Source organism: Gymnoscopelus microlampas (assembly GCF_963454915.1).
Source record: "Gymnoscopelus microlampas genome assembly, chromosome: 9".
NCBI lineage: Eukaryota > Metazoa > Chordata > Actinopteri > Myctophiformes > Myctophidae > Gymnoscopelus > Gymnoscopelus microlampas.
The window spans coordinates 53879904-53901499 of record NC_139946.1 but is presented as its reverse complement, the minus strand read 5'-3'; the positions used below and the strand labels follow the sequence as shown (position 1 = coordinate 53901499).

Sequence of the window (21596 nt, the reverse complement as noted above, 5' to 3'; positions counted from 1 at the left end):
TCAAACTAAAGATTTGCACACATTTTCACGATTTTTCAAATAAATAGCAGATATACAAGCTCATAGCGCGGGCACTCGGTGCCGCACTATGAGCTTATAGATCTGCTATTTTTTTTGGTATTCCTCATATGTCCAAAACTGTTACTTTTCAGGATCCAAATTTCAAAAATATCAAAAGTAGCAGATCTACAAGCTCTAAACATGTCGCTTCACGCCACGTTTCGACCTTGTAGATCTGCTACTTTTGATGCGTTTGTGTGATGCTATAGTATGACCAAGACACAAAAAGTTGGAGATAACATAAGATAACATGGAGATAAGACGTTTCTGCCGGACGGCAACGATTATGCAAAAAACAATCCCAGAAAACGCATAATCACTGTTGGACAGAAACCTTGTATCTTCATTGAGTACAGAAGTCCTGACGTCACTCGTTCATCCCCTGGGTCGTAAAGTAATTTCTCTATGGAGAATAACATTGGGTCATCTTAGAATCGTCTCATATAAGAATTGTGTTCCAAAAATAAACAAACTGTCTCTGTGATATTATCAGGGAGTAGGCTCTGTATCGTTTATGATAGTCAGTCAGTTATATTTTATACAGTCTGTTTCTGGAGAAAGTTTTACTTTAACTTAATTCGGTGGAAGTAACATTATCGTTTTCTCACCGTCAGTTGATGCTTCATATCCATTAGAGTCAAACCACCTGGATCATTTGTTTATTTTTGGAACACAGTTCTTATTTGACGCGATATTAACACATCGGGTGCCGAACACGGTCTGAACCGTGTTTTCAGTCTTTTTGTTTTTTTTTCGTTTTTCTCCACACGGGCGGGGCTAGAGCAGCTCTGGGAGTACCCATTGTGATCCTGAGAAGGAAGGGCCAGATAGATCACCGGAAACAAAAACACGGCTCCCATCCGCTTCCTGTCTATTTCCTTCTTTAAAACGCCTATATCTCCAAATCTGTTTCCGGTGTGGAAAACCGGTCATGCGCGATGCGCGATCCGTCCCCGTTGTAACTTGCGAGTGAAATGTTATCGATCCAGGCTGTAGCCAGGGTCATGGCACTACATGAATGGATGCTTTTTTTTGCGTGGATTTGCTCGTCGCGGACGCGGAAGCTTTAAACAGCAAAGCGCAGTCAATGGGGAGAATGCTGGCACCCACGGTAAGTTGTTATGAAAAAATGCTGGCACCCGATGTGTTAAACACGTCTATAGGGATTCAGAATGGGGGTGGAAAACCGCAAACCAGGTAGACAAATCTAGGATGTGTAAATTACGTCAGACTTCGGTGCTCTATATTACTATTATTACTATCATATCTCTGTTGTAGGGGAGAAAGCAGTTTCTCACTCAACAGTAAACAAACCAACATACAGTATATAAGTGTACACAGGGTATCTGTACATTTCCAGAGTGACAATTTAAGGATTTTTAAGACCTTTTTAATACCTCTAAAATGAAAATAATAAATAATACGAAATGAATCAACAAGCTGTACTATAGAAATGGTCAAACATTGGCCAAAAATATTACCAAAGAAAGAGGCATTTTTCTTGAACATTGTGAGCTTGTAGATCAGCTATTTTCACAATATTTATCTGTGGTAGTCGGGGAAAAAAATCAATGCTTCAACTCCTACAATTCCAAGTGCTTGTCAGGGTGGGTGGGGGGGGGCTCCCCAGTTCAAATATGATTATTTTTTTGGGGGAACGCCAGCATTACTGTACCTGTACAGTACAGTATGTGTGTCCATAGTTATCTGTGAGGGAACAGCTTCCTGTAGCGTCCATAAGCAGCCACACCGATGAGCACCTTGACCACGGCCAAGCCTTCTTCTTCTGCGAGAACATCCACCTCCTGCACCGTGGCCTCCTTGTACAGCCAACTACACACACACACACAGTTTAACCATTTATTTATGTCCACACACAGGGGACACAAATATTATAGGTGCAGTAAAGGTTACATTCACAAACTCATGCATATGTCCTCATGATACAACACACATGTCACTCAGCACTCCAAGTAGTGGCGGCTCCGCCACATATGACTGCAGAGACAGCACAATGCTTTAACCAGCCTTTCTGCCTCGTCTTTGGGCATCTCAAGTTGTTCGAAACCCTCCAACAACCAGTCCGTGGCGCACGCACGCACGCACACGCACACGCACACACACACACACACACACACACACACACACACACACACACACACACACACACACACACACACCTTTTGTTGTGAGAGAACCAAAATGAGTGCTCCTCAAAACAACTGGTTTGGGAATCACTTGGTTACAATTCAGGCTGAGGCAACCAGTGGTGTACTCAAACGTAGAAGTACTCTGGTACAAGTAAAAGTCCGGAATTCAAAATGTATCAAAAGTATCAAAATGTACTTAAAAGTACCAAAAGTAAAAGTACCAACATGTTTGAAAATAGCAGATCTACAAGCTCACAACGCATCGCAATGCGACACGTTGTCAAATAGCCTAGGTATAAAATAGGGCTAAAGTGGTTAATGTATGTTTTATAATGTAATCATTTATATCTGCAAAGTAACTAAAGTTTTCAAATTATTGTAGTGGAGTAAAAGTACAATATTTATTTTCCTCTGGGATGTAGTGGAGTAGAAGTAGCCTGGTAAACCCTCCCTCCGGAAATCTCATTTCCATTTGATTTCAGGAGTGAGTCTGGCATGAACGCCCATTCTGCAATATTGGCTCTGTAGTCTGTACGCCAAACTGACGAGCCTATCAGCGTCGTCGCTCATCGTTCTGTGATTGACAGCTTACGTTGGCCAATCAGGTGGCGAGTTCGAGTGAGCCCGAATGAAGCCGAGTGCAGCGTGAGTGACGCCGAAAAAAGACGAACGGCAGCCATTGTTGTTCTGCGAGTGCCTTCACTTCTTACTTTTGTTTTTAAAACGGTCTCTAACTTATTTTTTGAGGCACGGAATTTACTATTAAGATATCGTTTGGATAGAATGTAGTTGTTTAACTTCATATATGTGGTCAATTAATCATGACAGAGCCTATTTAAAAATATAAATTTAGAGAACCGGCAGGGGCGGGCAGTGACACGCATGTATCCAAATAAGGCAACCTATTTTGGGCATGGCAAATACATGGTAAATACCTAAAAATTGCACAATACTTGAGTAAATGTACTTAGTTACTTTACACCACTGGAGGAAACCTGCATGAGCGCACAGTCTCAATGTTTGTACACAAATACAGTAATTGGTCTATGAGGATAAATGTATCAGATAACGGGATTCTACATTCTCACCTTAAACCCATTAAGACCTGGAACGCATCTGTGTCACTTTAGATTTCTTTTGCTATTCAAAAATAGCAGATCTACAAGCTCATAGCGCGGCACTGAGTGCCGCGCTATGAGCTTGCAGATCTGCTATTTTTGAATAATCTTGAACTTTTTTTTTTTTTTTTTTTCAAAAAACAGTTTTAGAAAACATTTTTAAGAATCGCCTCAGGTCTTAACACATTGTGTGCCAGAGGTTTATTAAAATAGCGTACATCTAGTGCCAGCATATCTTACATCCACTTACACTGATATGTTTCGTGCTGTAGAAGCCCCGACGCGGACGTGCATGTAAACAAAGCGTGCGTGCGAGACGGCGGAGGGTCCCGACTAACGCCTGGAACAATAATATTTCTAACGCGATCCTCCATTGCAGAGTGATCGCCGATGGAAAACGGCTCACTTCCACCACGTTAAAAAGAAATAGGAGATATTAAGTAGGGTTGTCCGATATTAGCTTTTTTACCGATAACCGATATACCGATATTGTCCAACTCTTAATTACCGATACCGATATCAACCGATACCGATATATGCGGGGATTATTGTGATTAGGGTAAGCTCAAATTTCATATCACACACACCATATACAGTAAGAACTCCTGTAACTTATTTATAAAGCAAAAAAACCGATACCGATATTTTCCCGATATCAATTTTTATGCTAATATCGGCCGATAATATCGGGAGGCCGATAATATCGGACATCCCTAATATTAAGCTTTTAGTCAAGGAGATAACATTGGAGTGGAAGCGGAAGCATTTTTGACATGGATCCACATCCGGCCTCTCCTTCTTAAGAGACTCCTTGGATGTTCCCAAAGTTTCGTTAGAGCGCCCCCACGTGGGAAAAATATATGGTCCACACCGTTTATGGCACACCATGTGTTAATGGGTTAACTGGGGGGGGTGCTGAGGTCAACTCACCTTAGCTGGGCGGTGCTGAGGTCGACTCTCAGGTCCAGAATTTGTTTTCCTGTGGCTTTGACTATTTCCTCTTCAACGGTTCTCTTCAGCTCATCCAGGCCCTGCTCTTTCAAGGCAGATATGGGCAGAACGTTGGCTTCTGCAGGCTGGTAGCTAACAGGAACAACAACACACATACCAATATGTAAACAATATGGATCTTTAAAACTAAAAACATCCTCATTCCAATTCACACATTTAGATAGATACGGCTGATACAGTACACAAGATAACAGTAAAGGTTAGCACATTCCACCTGGTGTAAAGTAACTAAGTACATTTACTCAAGTACTGTACTTTTTAGCGGTGCCAACCGCTCTATATCTGACTTTGTCCGTGTGTCTGTCCGGGTGTCCGGACACCCGGACATTCTTATTGGCTGGGCTATAAACAAATATTGATGACAACATCAATACGGGGTTCATCAAAGGCACCGCTTCCTTCACACAGGGTGTGATTTTTTACTTTACTGAAGTATTTCCCATTTTCAGTACTTTTACCTATACTCCACTACATCTCAGAGGCAAATATTGGACTTTTACACCACTAGAATCAACCCACGGGGTCGAACTCTAGAGGTTCGGTTCATTTACAATGGGAACGCTTCGTTTTTTGGAAACACCAGCGGCGTGAATTTTGCGTTTGGCGAGAGTTTTAATATTTTCTACTCAGGCGTATGATGGAAGCAGGTTTTTTTTTTAGGCGAGCGGCCTGCCGTTTTCAGACAGGAAAGACACATACATTGGCGGACGGACGGACACACAGCCTTCTTACCCTTCAACCAGGTCCACTTTGTTGTGGACCTCGATCATGGAGTTCATCAGCTTGTCGGGGACCTGCATGTTCTTCAACACGTTCAGAACGTTCACCTTCTGGTTGACCGTCTCTGGGTGGCTGATGTCCCGCACGTGAACGATGAGGTCCTGGCAGCAAAGTAGAGACGTTTGAGAGATGATTATCAAACTGTTTTTTTATCTATTTCAAGGACCCCCAGTTTGATTTGCATTAGGCCACAAACACCCATAACTCTGAGAGTGTACAAAGGGAACCAAATGGACCCGTAAGGGTCCATTTGGTTCCCTTTGTACACTCTCAGAGTTAAGACACATAAGTTCAGAGTTAAGACACATAAGGGTCCATTTGGTTCCATTTGTATACTCTCAGAGTTAAGACACATAAGTTCAGAGTTAAGACACATAAGGGTCCATTTGGTTCCATTTGTACACTCTCTGAGTTAGACACATAAGGGTCCATTTGCTTCCATTTGTACACTCTCAGAGTTACAGACACATAAGGGTCCATTTGGTTCCATTTGTACACTCTCAGAGTTACAGACACATAAGGGTCCATTTGGTTCCTAATCATTTAGCTGGGGACTCGCTTGAACCCCCTCAAGGACCCCTGGGGGACCCCAGAACCCCACTTTGAGAACCACTGGGTTTGGGAATGAATGACTAGATCCTGACTGATCTATTGGTCTGGTTAATATATCAGTCATTATTTGACTTGTTTTAATGACATCGGTATCAGTAATTATGCAACACATTTGTCCCGATTCAAAAAAATGTTCAACCTGGTGCCCATAATTTTGGGCATTTCATCATTATAGGTGACATTTCTTATTTAAAGAAATTACCAAAAATAGTTGATGTTCAACATCTTATACATCAACCCCTCAGCTTCACTTCAACTCACTTGTACCTCGGCTATCTTTGAACATTTTTTAATAGGTCTTAAGTGGTTAAATGAGTTCATTTACGTGTATTTTTACTTGTTTACTTGTTCATTGGATACTTAAAGTTAATGTTCTTTTGATATATTGAAGTTTAATATATACTTAAACAAAATATCTATCCAAAGGTATTTTGTGTTTATTTTTCTTTGTTTCCTTTTAAAATAAATGTTCTCTAATAGAAACTTTAATCAAATCTAAGTTTATCAAATTGATTTGAGACCTGTGATCTGTGTGATCTGTGATCGGTGGTCTTAAGACTCTCCAAATTCAGGATCGGCATCGGATCCAAAAATGAATTAATTGGCCGAGCTCTATGAAAGATGAAGATCTTACCCAGGAGCCCAACAGATCTGTAACTCTGAGAGTTATGGAAGGACCTTGAAAATGAAATGTTGGAGAACCAGACCCATTCATCTTGGACTGCAGTGCAATTGATTTTCTAAGAGACATTTGTTCTCAGCAGTCTAGCAAATCTGAATTGATTACAAAAAGGAAAGAAAATTACTTAACCCATTAAAACCGGGAACACTACAATACTTTGGCTATTCAAAAATAGCTGATCTACAAGCTCATAGCGCGGCACCGAGTGCCGCGCTATGAGCTTGTAGATCAGCTATTTTTTTGAAAGATCGTGAACATTTTGTGCAAATCTTTGAATAATATATATATTTTTTTTTTAAATTGAACATTTTAAACTCAAATCTTTGCTTCTGGGGGTCCCTGGAACAACATATTTTGAGATGGGGGTCCGCGGCCAAATACATACAGTATATATGCTATATAAATGCACTATTTACATAACATTTCTGGGGGTCCTTGACATGAAAACGTTTGAGAACCACTGATTATAACAAACATAAGGCTGCTAGGATTTAGAAGACATTTGTAGAATCCCCCAGAAGCAAAGATTTTAGTTAAAAAATGTTCACCTTAAAAAAATATATACCTATTCAAAGATTTGCATACATTTTCACAATTTTTGAAAAACAGCAGTTCTACAAGCTCATAGCGCGGCACAGAGTGCCGCGCTATGAGCTTGTATATCTGCTATTTTTGAATAGCCAAAGAAATCTTAAAATGACACAGATGCGTTCCCGGTCTTAAAGGGTTAAACTATTTTAATCAATCTATTATAGTATTTAGTTTGACAACCCTATTACCTCATTGCTCGAATCCTCAAAAGAGAAAAGAAAGATGTCTGAAGAAGGTGCTGGACTGGACAAAAAGCAATAAAAGTAAATAGTCTAATGCTCCCAAGTATCGTTCCTTCTACAGTACATTATCGACTCTCCAACCTTTGTGAAGATTGTTTCTTGTTTTTTTATCTTGACAAAAGGGCCCTTTGTGGGCCAAACAACATCAATAATAAATGTAAAAGAAATATGACTTTGGGAGCGTTTGAATGAGTGTGCAGACTCAACTTTCTGCTGCAGTGCAGCTGTTAGGTGAGTGGGTTTCAAACTTTCTTTGGTGGATCAAGGCACACCAATAATAATGGGCTGGTGAAAAACCCACGGTGCAGCTGTTTTCAGAGAAAACGCGTTGAGAGCTTGAAGATCTCCTATTTTCGCAATTTATGAACAATTTCTCCCTGCTGTAGTTTTTTAAACCTGTATTGGAAAGCAAACTACAAAGTCGACCTCGGCGGTTGAGTGTCTAAACAGACTTTTAAGACCTTTTTAAAACTACATTGGCCAAATTGTCAAAAGTTACATAAGAAAGAGGCAAACATTGTGAAAATAGCCGATCTACAAGCTCACAACGCCTCGCATTGCGAGGCGTTGTGAGCTTGTAGATCGGCTATTTTCATCATATTTATCTGCGGAAAATAGTCAAACTAAATGTAATGCCTCAACTCCTACATTTCCAGGTGCTTGTCGGGGTGGGGGGTGGGGTCCCCAGTTCAAATATGATTATTTTGGGGTGGGGGTCGCGGTTTGGGAACCACTGCTGTACCACATACAGTAGGCTCAGAGTCCCTGGTTCAACTCAATCAAGGTAATGGATACATTGTTGCTGTCCAAAGCTATTACTTTTGAGGAAATGGAAAAAAATAAACCGTGTTCCAATGGATACAGAGTAGTTATTATGTAGTCACAAACGCAGACACAGCAGAAAATAGCAGATCTAAGTAGAGTAGATAGATTGGCTGTTTTTGCCACTTTTGTGTAACGCTGTAGGGCATTCATTTACGGGGGGAAAAATATGGAGATACAGTTCAGGGTTTCTGCCCGACAGCGACGAAATCAAGGATCAATAAAAGGTGGGGAAAAGTCTATTATCTTTAACCACCTGAGACTGATTCTACAAATGTCTTCTAAATCCTATCAGTTCTCTGAAAAAAACTTACGTTGCTATATCAGTGGTGCTCAATCTTTTTCATGTCAAGGACCCCCCAAAATGACATGTATTTGGCCGCGGACCCCCTATCTCAAAAATATGTTGTTAAGATTTGCAAAGAATTTCCCGATTTTTCAAAAATAGCAGATCTACAAGCTCATAGCGGTGCACAAAGTGACACTCTATGAGCTTGTATATCTGCTATTTTTGAATAGCCAAAGTATAAACTAATGGTTAATATGTTTGTGACGCTACTGTATATTAACTACTTTAGCTGGGGACCCCCTGGAACCCCCTTGGACCCCACTTTGAGAAGCAATGCACAAGTGTGACGAATTAGGGCATTAATTGACGGGGGAGAAAACAAAAAAAAAATGGAATATGGAGATATGAGGTTTCTGCCCTGACTGTGAATCTGGGAATATCTATTTTAACCCATTAAGACCTGAGGGCCATTCTTAGCTAATGTCTTCCAAATCCCAACAGTTTTCTGAAAAACGTATGTTTCTATATCAGTTGTTCTCAAACTTTTTCATGTCAAGGACCCCCCAAAATGATATGTATTTGGCCGCGGACCCCTATCTCAAAACATTTAGTTCCAGGGACCCCCCAGAAGCAAAGATTTGAGTTAAAAATGTTCGCTTTAAAAGAATATAAATGTATTAATTCGCACACTTTTTCTCGATTTTTCAAAAATAGCAGATCTACAAGCTCATAGCGCGGCACTCGGTGCCGCGCTACGAGCTTGTATATCTGCTATTTTTGAATAGCCAAAAGGGTAAAAATAATGTGTTTTTTTTTAGCTCAAAATCAAAAATGACACAGATGCGTTCCAGGTGTTAATGGGTTAATTAAAGACACCCACGGAGTGCTTGACGTCGTCCAGGGTGGCCGAGAAGGAGTCTATGAGCTGGTGGGGCAGCTGGGACAGGAAGCCGATGGTGTCCACAAACAGGACGGTCATGTGACTGGGCAGCGTGCCCGCGTGCACCGTCACGTCCAGCGTGGCAAACAGCTGGTTCCTGGGCTGGAGGGCGCCGTCGCCCGTCAGCGCCTTGATCAGCGTCGTCTTCCCTGCAAACACACAGAGCCGTGTAGAGGTCAAAATGGCGTTATTATGGATCCCGCGGCAGCTCCAGGCAAACCCCGCTGTGATTGGTCAGTAGTCGCTGTGATTGTATGTCTACTATGCCTAAACCTAACCTTAACCCTAACCCTAACCTCAGTCAAATCAGACAACAGGGTTCCCACACATTTTTAACAATGAATTTTCAAAACTTTTCCATAACTTTTCCAAAGTATTTTAACCCCATTTCCAGGACTATAGAAATCATACAGTGCAATAATGAGACTCTTAAACCAGTGTGCCATCAACGCCCCAAGACGCACTCGAGTGAAGGTGTCACGTGACAAAAAGAACAGATCTACAAGCTAACAACGTATCAAGTAGCACTGCATGTTACCACATTTTACCCATCTTTCATGTAATGTTAGACAAAAACAATGTATTTCGTTGCTGTCGGGCAGAAACCTCCTATCTCTGTATTTTAACTTTTTGTATTTTTTTGTAAATCATCCAGTGTCACACAAAAGCATAAAAAGTAGCAGATCTACAAGCTCAAAACGCAGCGCGAAGCTACGCGGTTTGAGCTTGTAGATCTGCTACTTTCGCCATTTTAGAATTTGAATCCTGACAAGTAACAGTTTTGGACAGAGACGATGGCCAAATATTTTCCAAAACATTTGATTAATTCCAAACCATTTCCAGGCCTGGAAAACATTTTTTCAAATTTCAAAATATTTCCAGGAATTTCATGACCGTGGGAACCCTGAGACAGGTAAGGCGGGTCTATATCCTGGAGTGTTGGTGGGATCCAGAATCACGCGTCAAAATGAGGGCTCAAAGAACGTTTGAAAATATGCATCAGTCAGCACTCACTGGGTTAACCAATTAAGACGGGGAACGCATCTGTGTCACTTTACGATTTCTTTGGCTATTAAAAAATAGCAGATCTACAAGCTCATAGCGCGGCACCCAGCTAAATGATGTATAGTTAGGCACCAAATGGACCCTTACGGGTCTGTAACTCAGAGAGTGTACGAATGGAACCAAATGGACCCTAACGGGTCCATTTGGTTCCATTTGTACACTCTGAGTTAAATTAACATTGATTTTACAATATTAATTGGGGTCCCAGAGGTATAAATGCCATTAAATGGGGGTCCACAGCCTAATGCATGTCAAACTGGGGGTCCTTGAAATTAAAATTGTTGAGAATCACTGCTAGAGCCGTAAAAATCTTCTCTTATGGGGGTCCCTGGCATATCTTTTCAAATGGGGGTCCGCGGGCTAATAAGTGTCAATTTGGGGGTCCTTGACCAAACGTACAAATGTACATTTGTACACTCTCAGAGTTACAGACCCATAAGGGTCCATTTGGTTACATTTGTACACTCTCTGAGTTACAGACCCATAAGGGTCCATTTGGTTACATTTGTACACTCTCAGAGTTACAGACCCATAAGGGTCCATTTGGTCCCAATAAATCATTTAGCTGGGGACCCCCCTGGTATCCCCTCAAGTACGCCTGGGGGGTCCCCGGACCCCACTTTGAGAACCAATGTGTTAGGAGATAAAGGGCGGCTGGAGGGCGTGTCTCACCACAGTTGGTGTAGCCCATGACGGACACGATGGGGAACTCTTTGTGCTTGCGGTGCGAGCGCAGCAGATGTCTCTTCCTCCGCAGACGCTCCAGAGCCGAGCGGATCTTCAGTTCCCGCTCCTTCAGCAGCCTCTGCTGCACCTCTATCAGTGTCTCGCCTGAGGAAGAAAAACACTTTTTTTTATATTTTCAAAAATCGCTGATCTACAAGTCCACACAGCGCATTGCGACGCGACGCATTGTGAGCTTGTAGATCAGCGATGTTCATTATTCATGCAACACTAAGTACAGTATATATAGGGCTATATAGCTGGCTGCATGCTGCTACCCTACTCTCTCTACGTGTTTCCTGTCTATCTACACTGACCCATCCAAATTCATCTTAAAAAAGAAAACACAGCAGATTAAAAACATGACAGGCTGCATAATAGTTGTACGAATATCCAACCCGACGATCTGTTGAGGGACTCCAAGAAAGTGATTCCCCACTGACTCTGCACCACAGACCCACACAAAGGATCATGCCCACCCCCCAAGGTGGCCTGGTTCTCTCTCTCTTTCCTGATAAGACTTTAAGGATTTTTTACGACCCTCAGAACATCTAAGCAAGGACCCCCAATATGTGCCTTTACTCACTGGACAAATACGATGAGCACCTCGCAAGTGTCTTTCTCCTCCCCCCTAACATAGGCATCAAGCATGTCATTTGAGCCTCTCTCTCTCTCCTCTTTGAGATAAGGGAATGGTAAGGAATTTACGACCTACACACTCTGAGAAAGGACCCAACTTATGAGACCTTATAGAGCTGCCTCAGTTAATGACTCCAAACAGGCAGTATTAACCTTCATATATGTATGTATTTTACCCTTGCCTTTATATGTCGGCCTACCACACTGGTATAATCCTAAATAAGCAGTAAATACACACATAATTATAATCATAATAATATCACAGGCGCTGAAGGCATGGAAAAACCATACAATAGTGACCTTATAGTACAAGTTGATGTAAGCCAGTGGTTCTCAAAGTGTGGTTTGGGGAGCCCCAGGGGTCCTTGGGAGGGGGGGGGGGGGGGGGGGGGAACATATTCAGATGGGGGTCCGCAGTCATATACATATCAATTTGGGGGTCCTTGACAAAAAACAGTTTGAGAACCACTGATGCAAGCGACACAGCTGCAGCTGACATCTTTGTATCGTTCCTTTGTATTTAATTCCGTCGTTGAATTGCCTATATATTTCATGTTTGTTTTTATGTATGTGAAGTGAAAAGTGCTGTATAAATAAAGTCTATATTATCCTAGGGATTCATGCCCCTTTAAAGTGGCAGTGTTGATTTCGTCGACTAAAACTATGACAAAAAATGTTGGTCGACTACCTTTTATCACTGACGAAAACTAAATAAAAACTAAATAAAAACTAAATAAAAACTAAATGAAAACTAAATAAAAACTAAATGAAAACTAAGCTATGATGACTAAAACTAAGACTAAATATATTGACAATTTCATCAACAAATAAAAACTAGACTAAAATGTTAGTGAGGGACTAGTGGAGAAGAGATCCAGTATAACTAAAAGACAACTCATTTTATGTTTGGTTGGGTAGGGTGTTGCGCTCTGTAAATAGCAGATCTACAAGCTCACAACGCGTCGCAGCATTTCGGCTATTTTCAGCATGCAACCAAGTGTAAAATCAGCCATTACGACGCCATCAAGGCACCGCCAACATACATTTTAGTCGACTAAATCAACTGTAGATTTAGTCGACTATAATCTTATATAAACTAGACAAAAACTAAAACATTTCAGATGTCTAAAATATGACTAAAACTAAATGGAATTTTATACATAAGACTATGACTACTAAATCAACACTGTTAAGTGGTTAAATGGACACCAAAAACAACAGTCAAATAGCCAGTCACATGATGCAGTGTGACTGCAGTTTAACTGCAGAGCATTTACCTGAGCCCCCGATGTAGCGTGAGCCTCCACCCTGCTGGTCCAAGTCTGCAAGGTCGTTTCTGAGCCGCGATCTAACCAGAAACATACAGTAACAAAGTTTATTTATGATTTTTATTTTCAAAAACTGTGACAATAGCCGATCTAACAGCTCACAACATGTCATACTGCGAAAGGTTGTGAGCTGTAGATCGGCGATTTTTGCTATTTTGTGCGACACCATCATACGACAAAGTATAAAATAATGCATTAAATTATAAATAAATAAAAACAAAAAGATGAAATATGGACATACAAGGTTTCTAACCTAACCAATTGGTTCTCAGGGGTTCTTGGTGGGGTTCCAGGGGGTCCCCAGAAAAAGTAGTTAACATAGCATCACAATCATTTTAACCACTTCTTCCATTTATACGTTGGCTTTTAAAAAAATAGCAGATAAACAAGCTCACTGCGAGATTGTACATCTACTTTTTTTTTTTTTTAATTAAAGTTTTAACCCAAATCTTCTCTTCTGGGGGTCCCTGGCACAAAACATCTTCCGATGGGGGTCCGCGGCCAAATACAAATCATTTCGGGGGTCTTTGGAGCGAAAACGTTTGAGAACTACTGCCCTAACCTTACCTACATGCAGCGAGGCTTGTTGAATCCTATAGGTTACCTTGAAGCCTAGGTCACTGGTTCTCAAACTTTTTCATGTCAAGGACCCCCAAATTGACACTTATTAGCCCGCGGACCCCCATTTGAAAAGATATGCCAGGGACCCCCATAAGAGACGATTTTTTACGGCTCTAGCAGTGATTCTCAACCATTTTAATTTCAAGGAACCCCGGTTTGACATGCATTAGGGCTACGGACCCCCATTTAATGGCATTTCTATCACTTGGACCGCAATTTATATTGTAAAATCTATGCCAATTGAACTCTGAGAGTGTACAAATGGAACCAAATGGACCCTAACGGGTCCATTTGGTTCCATTTGTACACTCTCAGAGTTACAGACCCATAAGGGTCCATTTGGTGCCTAATCTATCATTTAGCTGGGGACCCCCTGGAACTCCCTCAAGGACCCCTGGGGGTCCCCGGACCCCACTTTGAGAACCAGTGGCCTAGGTTACCTGAGCAGGGGGATCTATAGGTTACCTGAGGAGGGGGATCTATAGGTTACCTGAGGAGGGGGATCTATAGGTTACCTGAGCAGGGGGATCTATAGGTTACCTGAGCAGGGGGATCTATAGGTTACCTGAGGAGGGGGATCTCGGCCAGAGAGATCTGTAACCTGGCCTCCTTGGTTCGGGCGTTACAGCGGAAGATGTGCAGAACCACCGAGTACCTGTCCAACACCTTCACCCCCCACGCCTCCTCAAAGTCCCTCTGCACACACACACGCACACACACACACACACACACACACACACACACACACACACACACACACACACACACACACACACACACACACACACACACACACACACACACACACACACACACACACACACACACACACACACACACACACACACACACTTATTTATGTCCACATAAGAGAAACAATACAAGGACACAAATATTACAAGGTGCTGTAAAAACTGTGCAGTCAGCAAATCATGGACAAATACCCCCACAGGAGTACAAATAACAGCGTCTTCGCCATATTTGGCGGTTACCGACAGTAGAAGAGATTCCACAGAATTTTGCGAGCCGTTTAGCTGCTTTTTTTTGGCATCACACACAGTCACACACACACACACACACACACACACACACACACACACACACACACACACACACACACACACACACACACACACACACACACACACACACACAAGGGCTGCAAATATTATCTTACTAGCAATTATTCCATCGATTACCTTTTTTGATTAATCAAATAAACGGTAAGCTCAGTTTTTAACTTTTTTTTAAATGTATATATCAACAACAACAACAGTGACGTGCTATTTTCACTAGTTTTCTACTAGTTTCTGAAAGTTTTTGAAATGTTTCGCCTATAAAAGGCACACCCGAAAGTGTTTTATTAAATTATCATTTTATCATTGTTGACGATTAAGTGTTGCATGTCAGCTCACCTCCGCCGAGGGGGACAGACGCTCCACGTTGACGAACACGGCCGTGATGCCGGAGGTTTGTCTGATTCTCTCTGGAGGAAAGGAACGTTACAATAATTAATCAAGCTCACAGCGTATCACATACTTAACCCGCAATGTGTTGTAAGCAGCTTGTAGATCAGATATTTTAGGTCTTTTTGAAATAGGGCTTAAGTGGTTAAGCTGCAGTACAGTATATATACACCATGCCATCAAGTAGTATATCGTCTGTCGGGTGGAAACCTCATATGTCCAGGATTCATTATTACATTACATTACAGTCATTTAGCAGACGCTTGTATCCAAAGCAACTTACAATAAGTGCATTCAACATAGGTAGGGAACGAAACTACTAATCACCAGAAGTCTTAAGTGCATTCTCTTCTAAAACAAGCAACTAAGAGTATACCTAGCACTAAGGTAAAAGTGACATATATCAGCTACCTACTTTCTTAAACAGATGAGACGAATAGGAAAATCTAATGAGCAAGAGCTAAACAAATAAGTGTATCGAATAAACACGATCCAATAAAACAAGAGTTCGTACAACTAGTTAACAACAAGTAGGCCAGGCAGAGAGGAAGGGTAGTGTTTCCTGAAGAGGTGGGTTTTCAGCCTGTGGTGAAAGATGGGCAGTGACTCTGCTGTCCTGACATCAGTGGGGAGTTCATTCCACCACTGTGGGGCCAGAACAGAAAAAAGCAGTGACTGTGTCGATTGACCAGAAGGACCCTTGAGTGACGAGGCAATCAGTCGCCCTGAGGCGGCAGACCGAAGTGGTCGGGCAGGAGTGTAAGCCTTGACCATAGCCCGGAGGTAAGAAGGAGCTGTTCCTTTCACTGCCCTATAGGCTAGCACCAGGGTTTTAAACTGGCTGAAACTCCCCGTAGTGATTCAAATTCAAAAATAGCGAAAGTATCAGATCTACAAGCTCGAAACGCGTTGCGCCACGTTACGAGCTTGTAGATCTGCTACTTTTGATGCTTTTGTTTGTAGGGCGTTCATTTACGAAAAAACACAAAAAGTTAGAATATGGAGATCAGAGGTTTCTGCTCCACAGTGACCATACTGTATACTGGCTAATTGAGCAGTTAGGGAATATTCCTTTTTCCCCTTCTGTTTTTTTTTTTAATTCTCAGGCTGACTTTTGTTCCCAGTCCGCCCCTGATATGTACTGTACACACGTCACACAATTTAAACCTAAGAGACCTAGAGGTAGAGGTAGAGACCTGTGAGTGTCTGGAAGTTCCCCTTGCCAAAGATCCTCTTCTTCTCTGGTGTCTTGGTGGAGAGGATGATCTTATCCACCACACTCCAGTTCTCCAGGGTGTTCACCAGACCCTCAGCCTCGGCCACCATCAGCTCCGCTAAAAAAGACAAAAGCGTCACGTTTCTTTTTCGTTTCTTTTGTTACTACAAAACGTCTGAAAGGACAACTTTGTTTTTTTACAACCAAGGTTTATATTTTAGCTTGTAATTAAAGTAAATAAAAGATGAGTGTTATTTTTTTTCATTTACTGCTTTCTATAGTTTTAGCAATTTCCGGGATATTATTTACAGTGGGCGGGGCATTCTGTCCGGTGGCTAAATATGTCTTTTTTACACAATAAAAAAGGTCCTGTGGTCTTTGATGGCCAGATGTGAGTTATTGGGGGTTAGAAGAGCTACTGTAAATAATAACAAAGAAAACGCCGGGTTATTGTGTAAATAAAGACATATTTAGCCACCGGACAGACCACTGTAAAAAAAAAAAAAAGCGAAAATTGCTAAAACTATAGAAAGCAGTGAATTAAATATTTTGAACACTCATCTTTTATTTAATTTAATTACAATCTAAAACATAAACCTTGGTTGTAAAAAAACAAAGTTGTCCTTGAAGAGCACAGAGTAAGTTTCTGACTGGGCCATCTTGCCTGGAAACCTGACGGATCTGCCAGAGCAAATACTTCCTAGTGACTAGTCAGAAACTTAAGGCCTGGTTGCACCTACAAGGATTAATCCATTATTAAGACCTGAAGCCGATTCTACAAATGTCTCCTAACTCTCAGCAGTATTCTGAAAAACATATGTTTCTATATCAGTGGTGCTCAAACTCTTTCATGTCAAGGACCCCCAAAATGATATGTATTTGGCCGCCGACCCCATCTCAAAATGTTTTGTTCCAGGGACCCCCCAGCAAAGATTTGAGTAAAAAATGTTCCCTTTAAAAGAATATATATATATTCAAAGATGTGCACACATTTTCACGATTTTTCAAAAATAGCAGATCTACAAGCTCGTGAGCTTGTAGATCTGCTATTTTGGAATAGCCCAAAGTGTAAAATAATGCTTTTTTAGTGTAACGTGTGTGACTGCCGTCACCCTCTCTGCTCACCCGTAGTCAGGTGCTGCTTCATGTTGCCCCACTTGACGTCCGGGTGAACGATGAAGATCCTGTGTTGTCCGTCGCCCATCAGAGCGGCTGTGGGGTCCTGCTGCAGGAACAGATCCTCCAGCTCACTGTCCTCCATGTCCAGGTCTTCATCATCCTCTTCTTCTTCATCATCACCAAACCCCCTCCCTCCACTGGAGCCGCCGCGGGCGCTCAGCTTGCAGGCAGAGAAGGTCACGTGTCTGCACTGTGTGGGGAGAACTGCTCTCTGAAGCCTGTTAGTGGGAATATGATCAGTGGTGGTACAAGAAAAAGTCTTGCATTCAAAATGTTCAAAGTTTTAAAAAATAAAAATAAAAACAAATAAAAACATATTGGCATCACAATGGATTTTCTTTTGTTGTCGGTCAAAATCTTTCATAAATAGCAGATTTACCATCATTTTAACCAAGTTGATTTCAAAGGTGATTTAAAGGACAACTTTGTTTTTTTACAACCAAGGTTTATGTTTTAGATTGTAATTAAAGTACCGTAAATAAAAGATGAGTGTTAAAATATTTAAATGTACTGCTTTCTATAGTTTTAGCAATTTTCGTGATATTTGTTACAGTGGGAGGGGGCATTCTGTCCAGTGGCTAAATATGTATTTTTTACACAATAACCCGGTGTTTTCTTTATTATTATTATTTATTTATTATTATAGCTCTTCTAGCCCCCAATAACTCACATTTGGCTATCAAAGACCACAGGGCCTTTTTTATTAGCCACCGGACAGAATGCCCCCGCCCACTGTAAAAAAATATCGCGAAAATTGCTAAAACTATAGAAAGCAGTAAATGAAAAAAAATAACACTCATCTTTTATTTACTTTAATAACAAGCAAAAATATAAACCTTGGTTGTAAAAAAAACAAAGGTGTCCTTTAAGTGATATACATATTCAATCAGGACAGTCAGGACCCTAGCCTCGCCCCATTTGGAACCTCTCCCTACGCTACCGCTCCGAGATGAGGTCCCGCACAGCTCGTTGCCTGCTGGGCGGGACATTTTCGAATATTTTCCACAATGCATGATTTTTACCCTTTTCCGCACATCGTATCCAAAAAGTAAAGGTCGTCACCCCTGCTCTCAGATGTTTTAACTTCTAGCGGTAAAGAAAATCTAACCGACGGGTTGAAACCAGCGTTTAAATGGCTTATTTAGTCAGCCTGTGGGCCAGTCAACCCCCCGTCCGCATGCGCAGTACTGCTCCCGTAAGATTGCATTGGGAAAACATGGCCACAGGCTGACTAGAAAAGCAGTTTAAACGCTTGTTATAGCCCGTCACTTAGATTTTCTTTTCCGCTAGAAGTTAAAACATCTGAGAGCAGGGGGGGGGGGCTTTACTTTATGGATACGATGTGCGGAAAAGGGTAAGAATCATGCATAGTGGAAAATATGTGGTACCTCATCTCGGAGCTCATATAGCGGAGGGAGAAGTTCCACATGGAGCCATCAGTAGTACCCATGCCAGCATCAATTGCATAGTGCAGTGGTTCTCAAACTTTTTCATGTCAAGGACCCCCAACTCGACACTTATTAGCCCGCGGACCCCCATTTGAAAAGATATGCCAGGGACCCCTGATAAGGTTTTTACGTCTCTAGCAGTGATTCTCAACCATTTTAATTTCAAGGACCCCCAGTTTGACATGCATTAGGGCTATGGACCCCCATTTAATGGCATTTCTATCTCTGGGACCCCAATTTATATTACAAAATCAATGTTAATGTAACTCTGAGAGTGTACAAATGGACCCATAAGGGTCCATTTGGTTCCATTTGTAAACTCTCAGAGTTACAGACCCATAAGGGTCCATTTGGTTCTTAACTATCCATCATTTAGCTGAGGACCCCCTGGAACTCCTTCAAGGACCCCTGGGACCCCACTTTCAGAACCAATGGCATAGTGTTCCAATTCTCTGTCTTTTAAAGAGCTGGAGAAATGGGTATAGATAGAATAGCCTTGGATCAAGACTATCGTAGATGTGTTTTACTTTTATAGATTTTTTTTTACATATCGTAGATATAAAAATGTCCCTTATTGTCACTATAGGCAATGAGTATTACTATGGGAATGGGTTATTTAACACTTACATAAGAACAAAATCACTTAGGCTTCATATCTTCGGGAATATAACTAAGGTTTTCAAATCATTTATGTTTTTCCTCTGACATGTAATAATAAACTTTAATAATAATAATAAACTATTTGTGTAGCACCTTTTATGCCATGAAATGCAGCTCAAAGTAGTTTACAGAGCAACAATACAATTACAGTCACAACTAATTTAACAATAAAGCAAAAAAGAAAAGCAGGAGCATAAAACAACATTAAAATAATAGCAAAAGGCAGTGAATCAGGCAAAACAGTGAGGACATGGATAACAACACAGAGATTTTCATTTTTTTTAAATCAACTAAATGTAGTGGAGAAGAAGCAGGAATGATAAAATAAAAATTTAAAAAGTTTTTTAAAAAAAAGTAAAGTAAACGTATCACAAAGAGAGAGTAAAAGTACTTTATATTTACCTTCCAGCAGCAGTAACAGCTGCATAGTGAGCAGTCCTGCAGAGTGACCTCTGAACTGGACTCAATACACTCACATTCTGCAACAAACATCTCATCACGTGACCTCTCATCACATGTTTTATTAATTGTTCATTATTAATTTTTTTAAAAAATACAAAAAATGCGCTTCATTCAACACTTTATGCTCATGGTTTTGTTAACAGTCCAAAAAAACATGCTGCTGTCTGTCTGCCGGTTGTTGTTATTTCTCTCGTTTTACGACAGTGTCGCGCGGGCGAGCGCAAGCAGATCTACAAGCTCACAACGCGTCGCTTCCGCAACGCGTTGTGAGCTTGTAGGTCTGCTAGGGCTCAGCGCGCGACACCGTCTCGCGATGAAGTATAAGCCTGGCTTTCTTCTTCTTCTTCTTTAGCTGTGTTCTTTGGTCATTTCCGTTCTACCGCAAAGCGTCTTGGGTTTGACCGCTGCCACCTGGTGGATGAATGAAGGAACCGCTTCAGGGATGTCTCAAAGTTGATGTTCTTTTTTTCTTTTTTTTTTTACATTGCATGGGAAATGAGCAGTGGTGCTGGTGGACAAAGTACTCACATTTTTTTACTTAAGTAAAAGTACCAATACTGCAATGTAGAAATACTCTGTTACAAGTAAAAGTCCGGAATTCAACATTTACTTGAGTAAAAGTACAAAAGTATTGGTATCAAAATATACTGAAAGTACCAAAAGTAGAAATCAGTGACTACGTTTCAACTGCTGTCCGTACAACAGTGAAAAGCATCAAAATCCAGACTGATACCGTGGAGGAACGTGAGAGTGAATCCACATTATCAGTCTGGCCGATGCCAGGATAGGTGAAAAGCTGTCCAACTGGTAAGACCAGCTTTCAGTAGGCCTACCTACAGATCCACAGAGGATTCTTAAGTGGAAAAGTGTGTACAGTTTTATTCTGCGGTTCTACGCCCCAAAGTCCCATGCAGGATATCTTTACCTTGTATGGCAGTGGTTCTCAAACTTTTTCATGTCAAGGACCCCCAAATTGACACTTATTAACCCGCGGACCCCCATTTCGAAAGATATGCCAGGGACCCCCATAAGAGAAGGTTTTTTTTACGGCTCTAGCAGTGATTCTCAACCATTTTAATTTCAAGGATCACCAGTTTGACATGCATTAGGGCTACAGACCCCCATTTAATGGCATTTCTATCACTTGGACCGCAATTTATATTGTAAAATCTATGTCAATTTAACTCTGAGAGTGTACAAATGGAACCAAATGGACCCGTTAGGGTCCATTTGGTTCCATTTGTACACTCTCAGAGTTACAGACCCATAAGGGTCCATTTGGTTCCAGTTGTACACTCTCAGAGTTACAGACCCCTAAGGGTCCATTTGGTTCCATTTGTACTCTCTCAGGGTTGCAGACCCATAAGGGTCCATTTGGTGCCTAATCTATCATTTGGCTGGGGACCCCCTGGAACTCCCTCAAGGGACCCCACTTTGAGAACCAATGTTGTATGGGACGCGCGTGTTTGGGACAACAGTAGTGCAAAACAAC

At 41.4% G+C, this 21596-nt stretch overlaps 1 protein-coding gene across 2 annotated transcripts; it reads right to left on the bottom strand.

Moving 5' to 3' along the window:
* Positions 1-1341: 1341 nt before the first annotated feature.
* gtpbp6 (GTP binding protein 6 (putative)) lies at positions 1342-20267 on the bottom strand. 2 transcript variants are annotated; one of them, XM_084066770.1, is made up of 11 exons: positions 20045-20267; positions 17481-17745; positions 16336-16473; positions 15089-15159; positions 14239-14369; positions 13002-13072; positions 11035-11193; positions 9238-9446; positions 5072-5220; positions 4259-4411; positions 1342-1893 (listed from the first exon to the last, which is right to left on the bottom strand). In XM_084066770.1, exons 1-11 carry the CDS (start codon positions 20132-20134, stop codon positions 1764-1766), a joined length of 1566 nt encoding a protein of 521 aa, XP_083922896.1. In that variant the 5' UTR covers positions 20135-20267; the 3' UTR covers positions 1342-1763. The 2 variants fall into 2 exon arrangements, with proteins under 2 accessions (XP_083922896.1, XP_083922895.1); XM_084066769.1 differs by having other exon boundaries at positions 17481-17752; positions 20045-20168.
* Positions 20268-21596: the final 1329 nt, after the last annotated feature.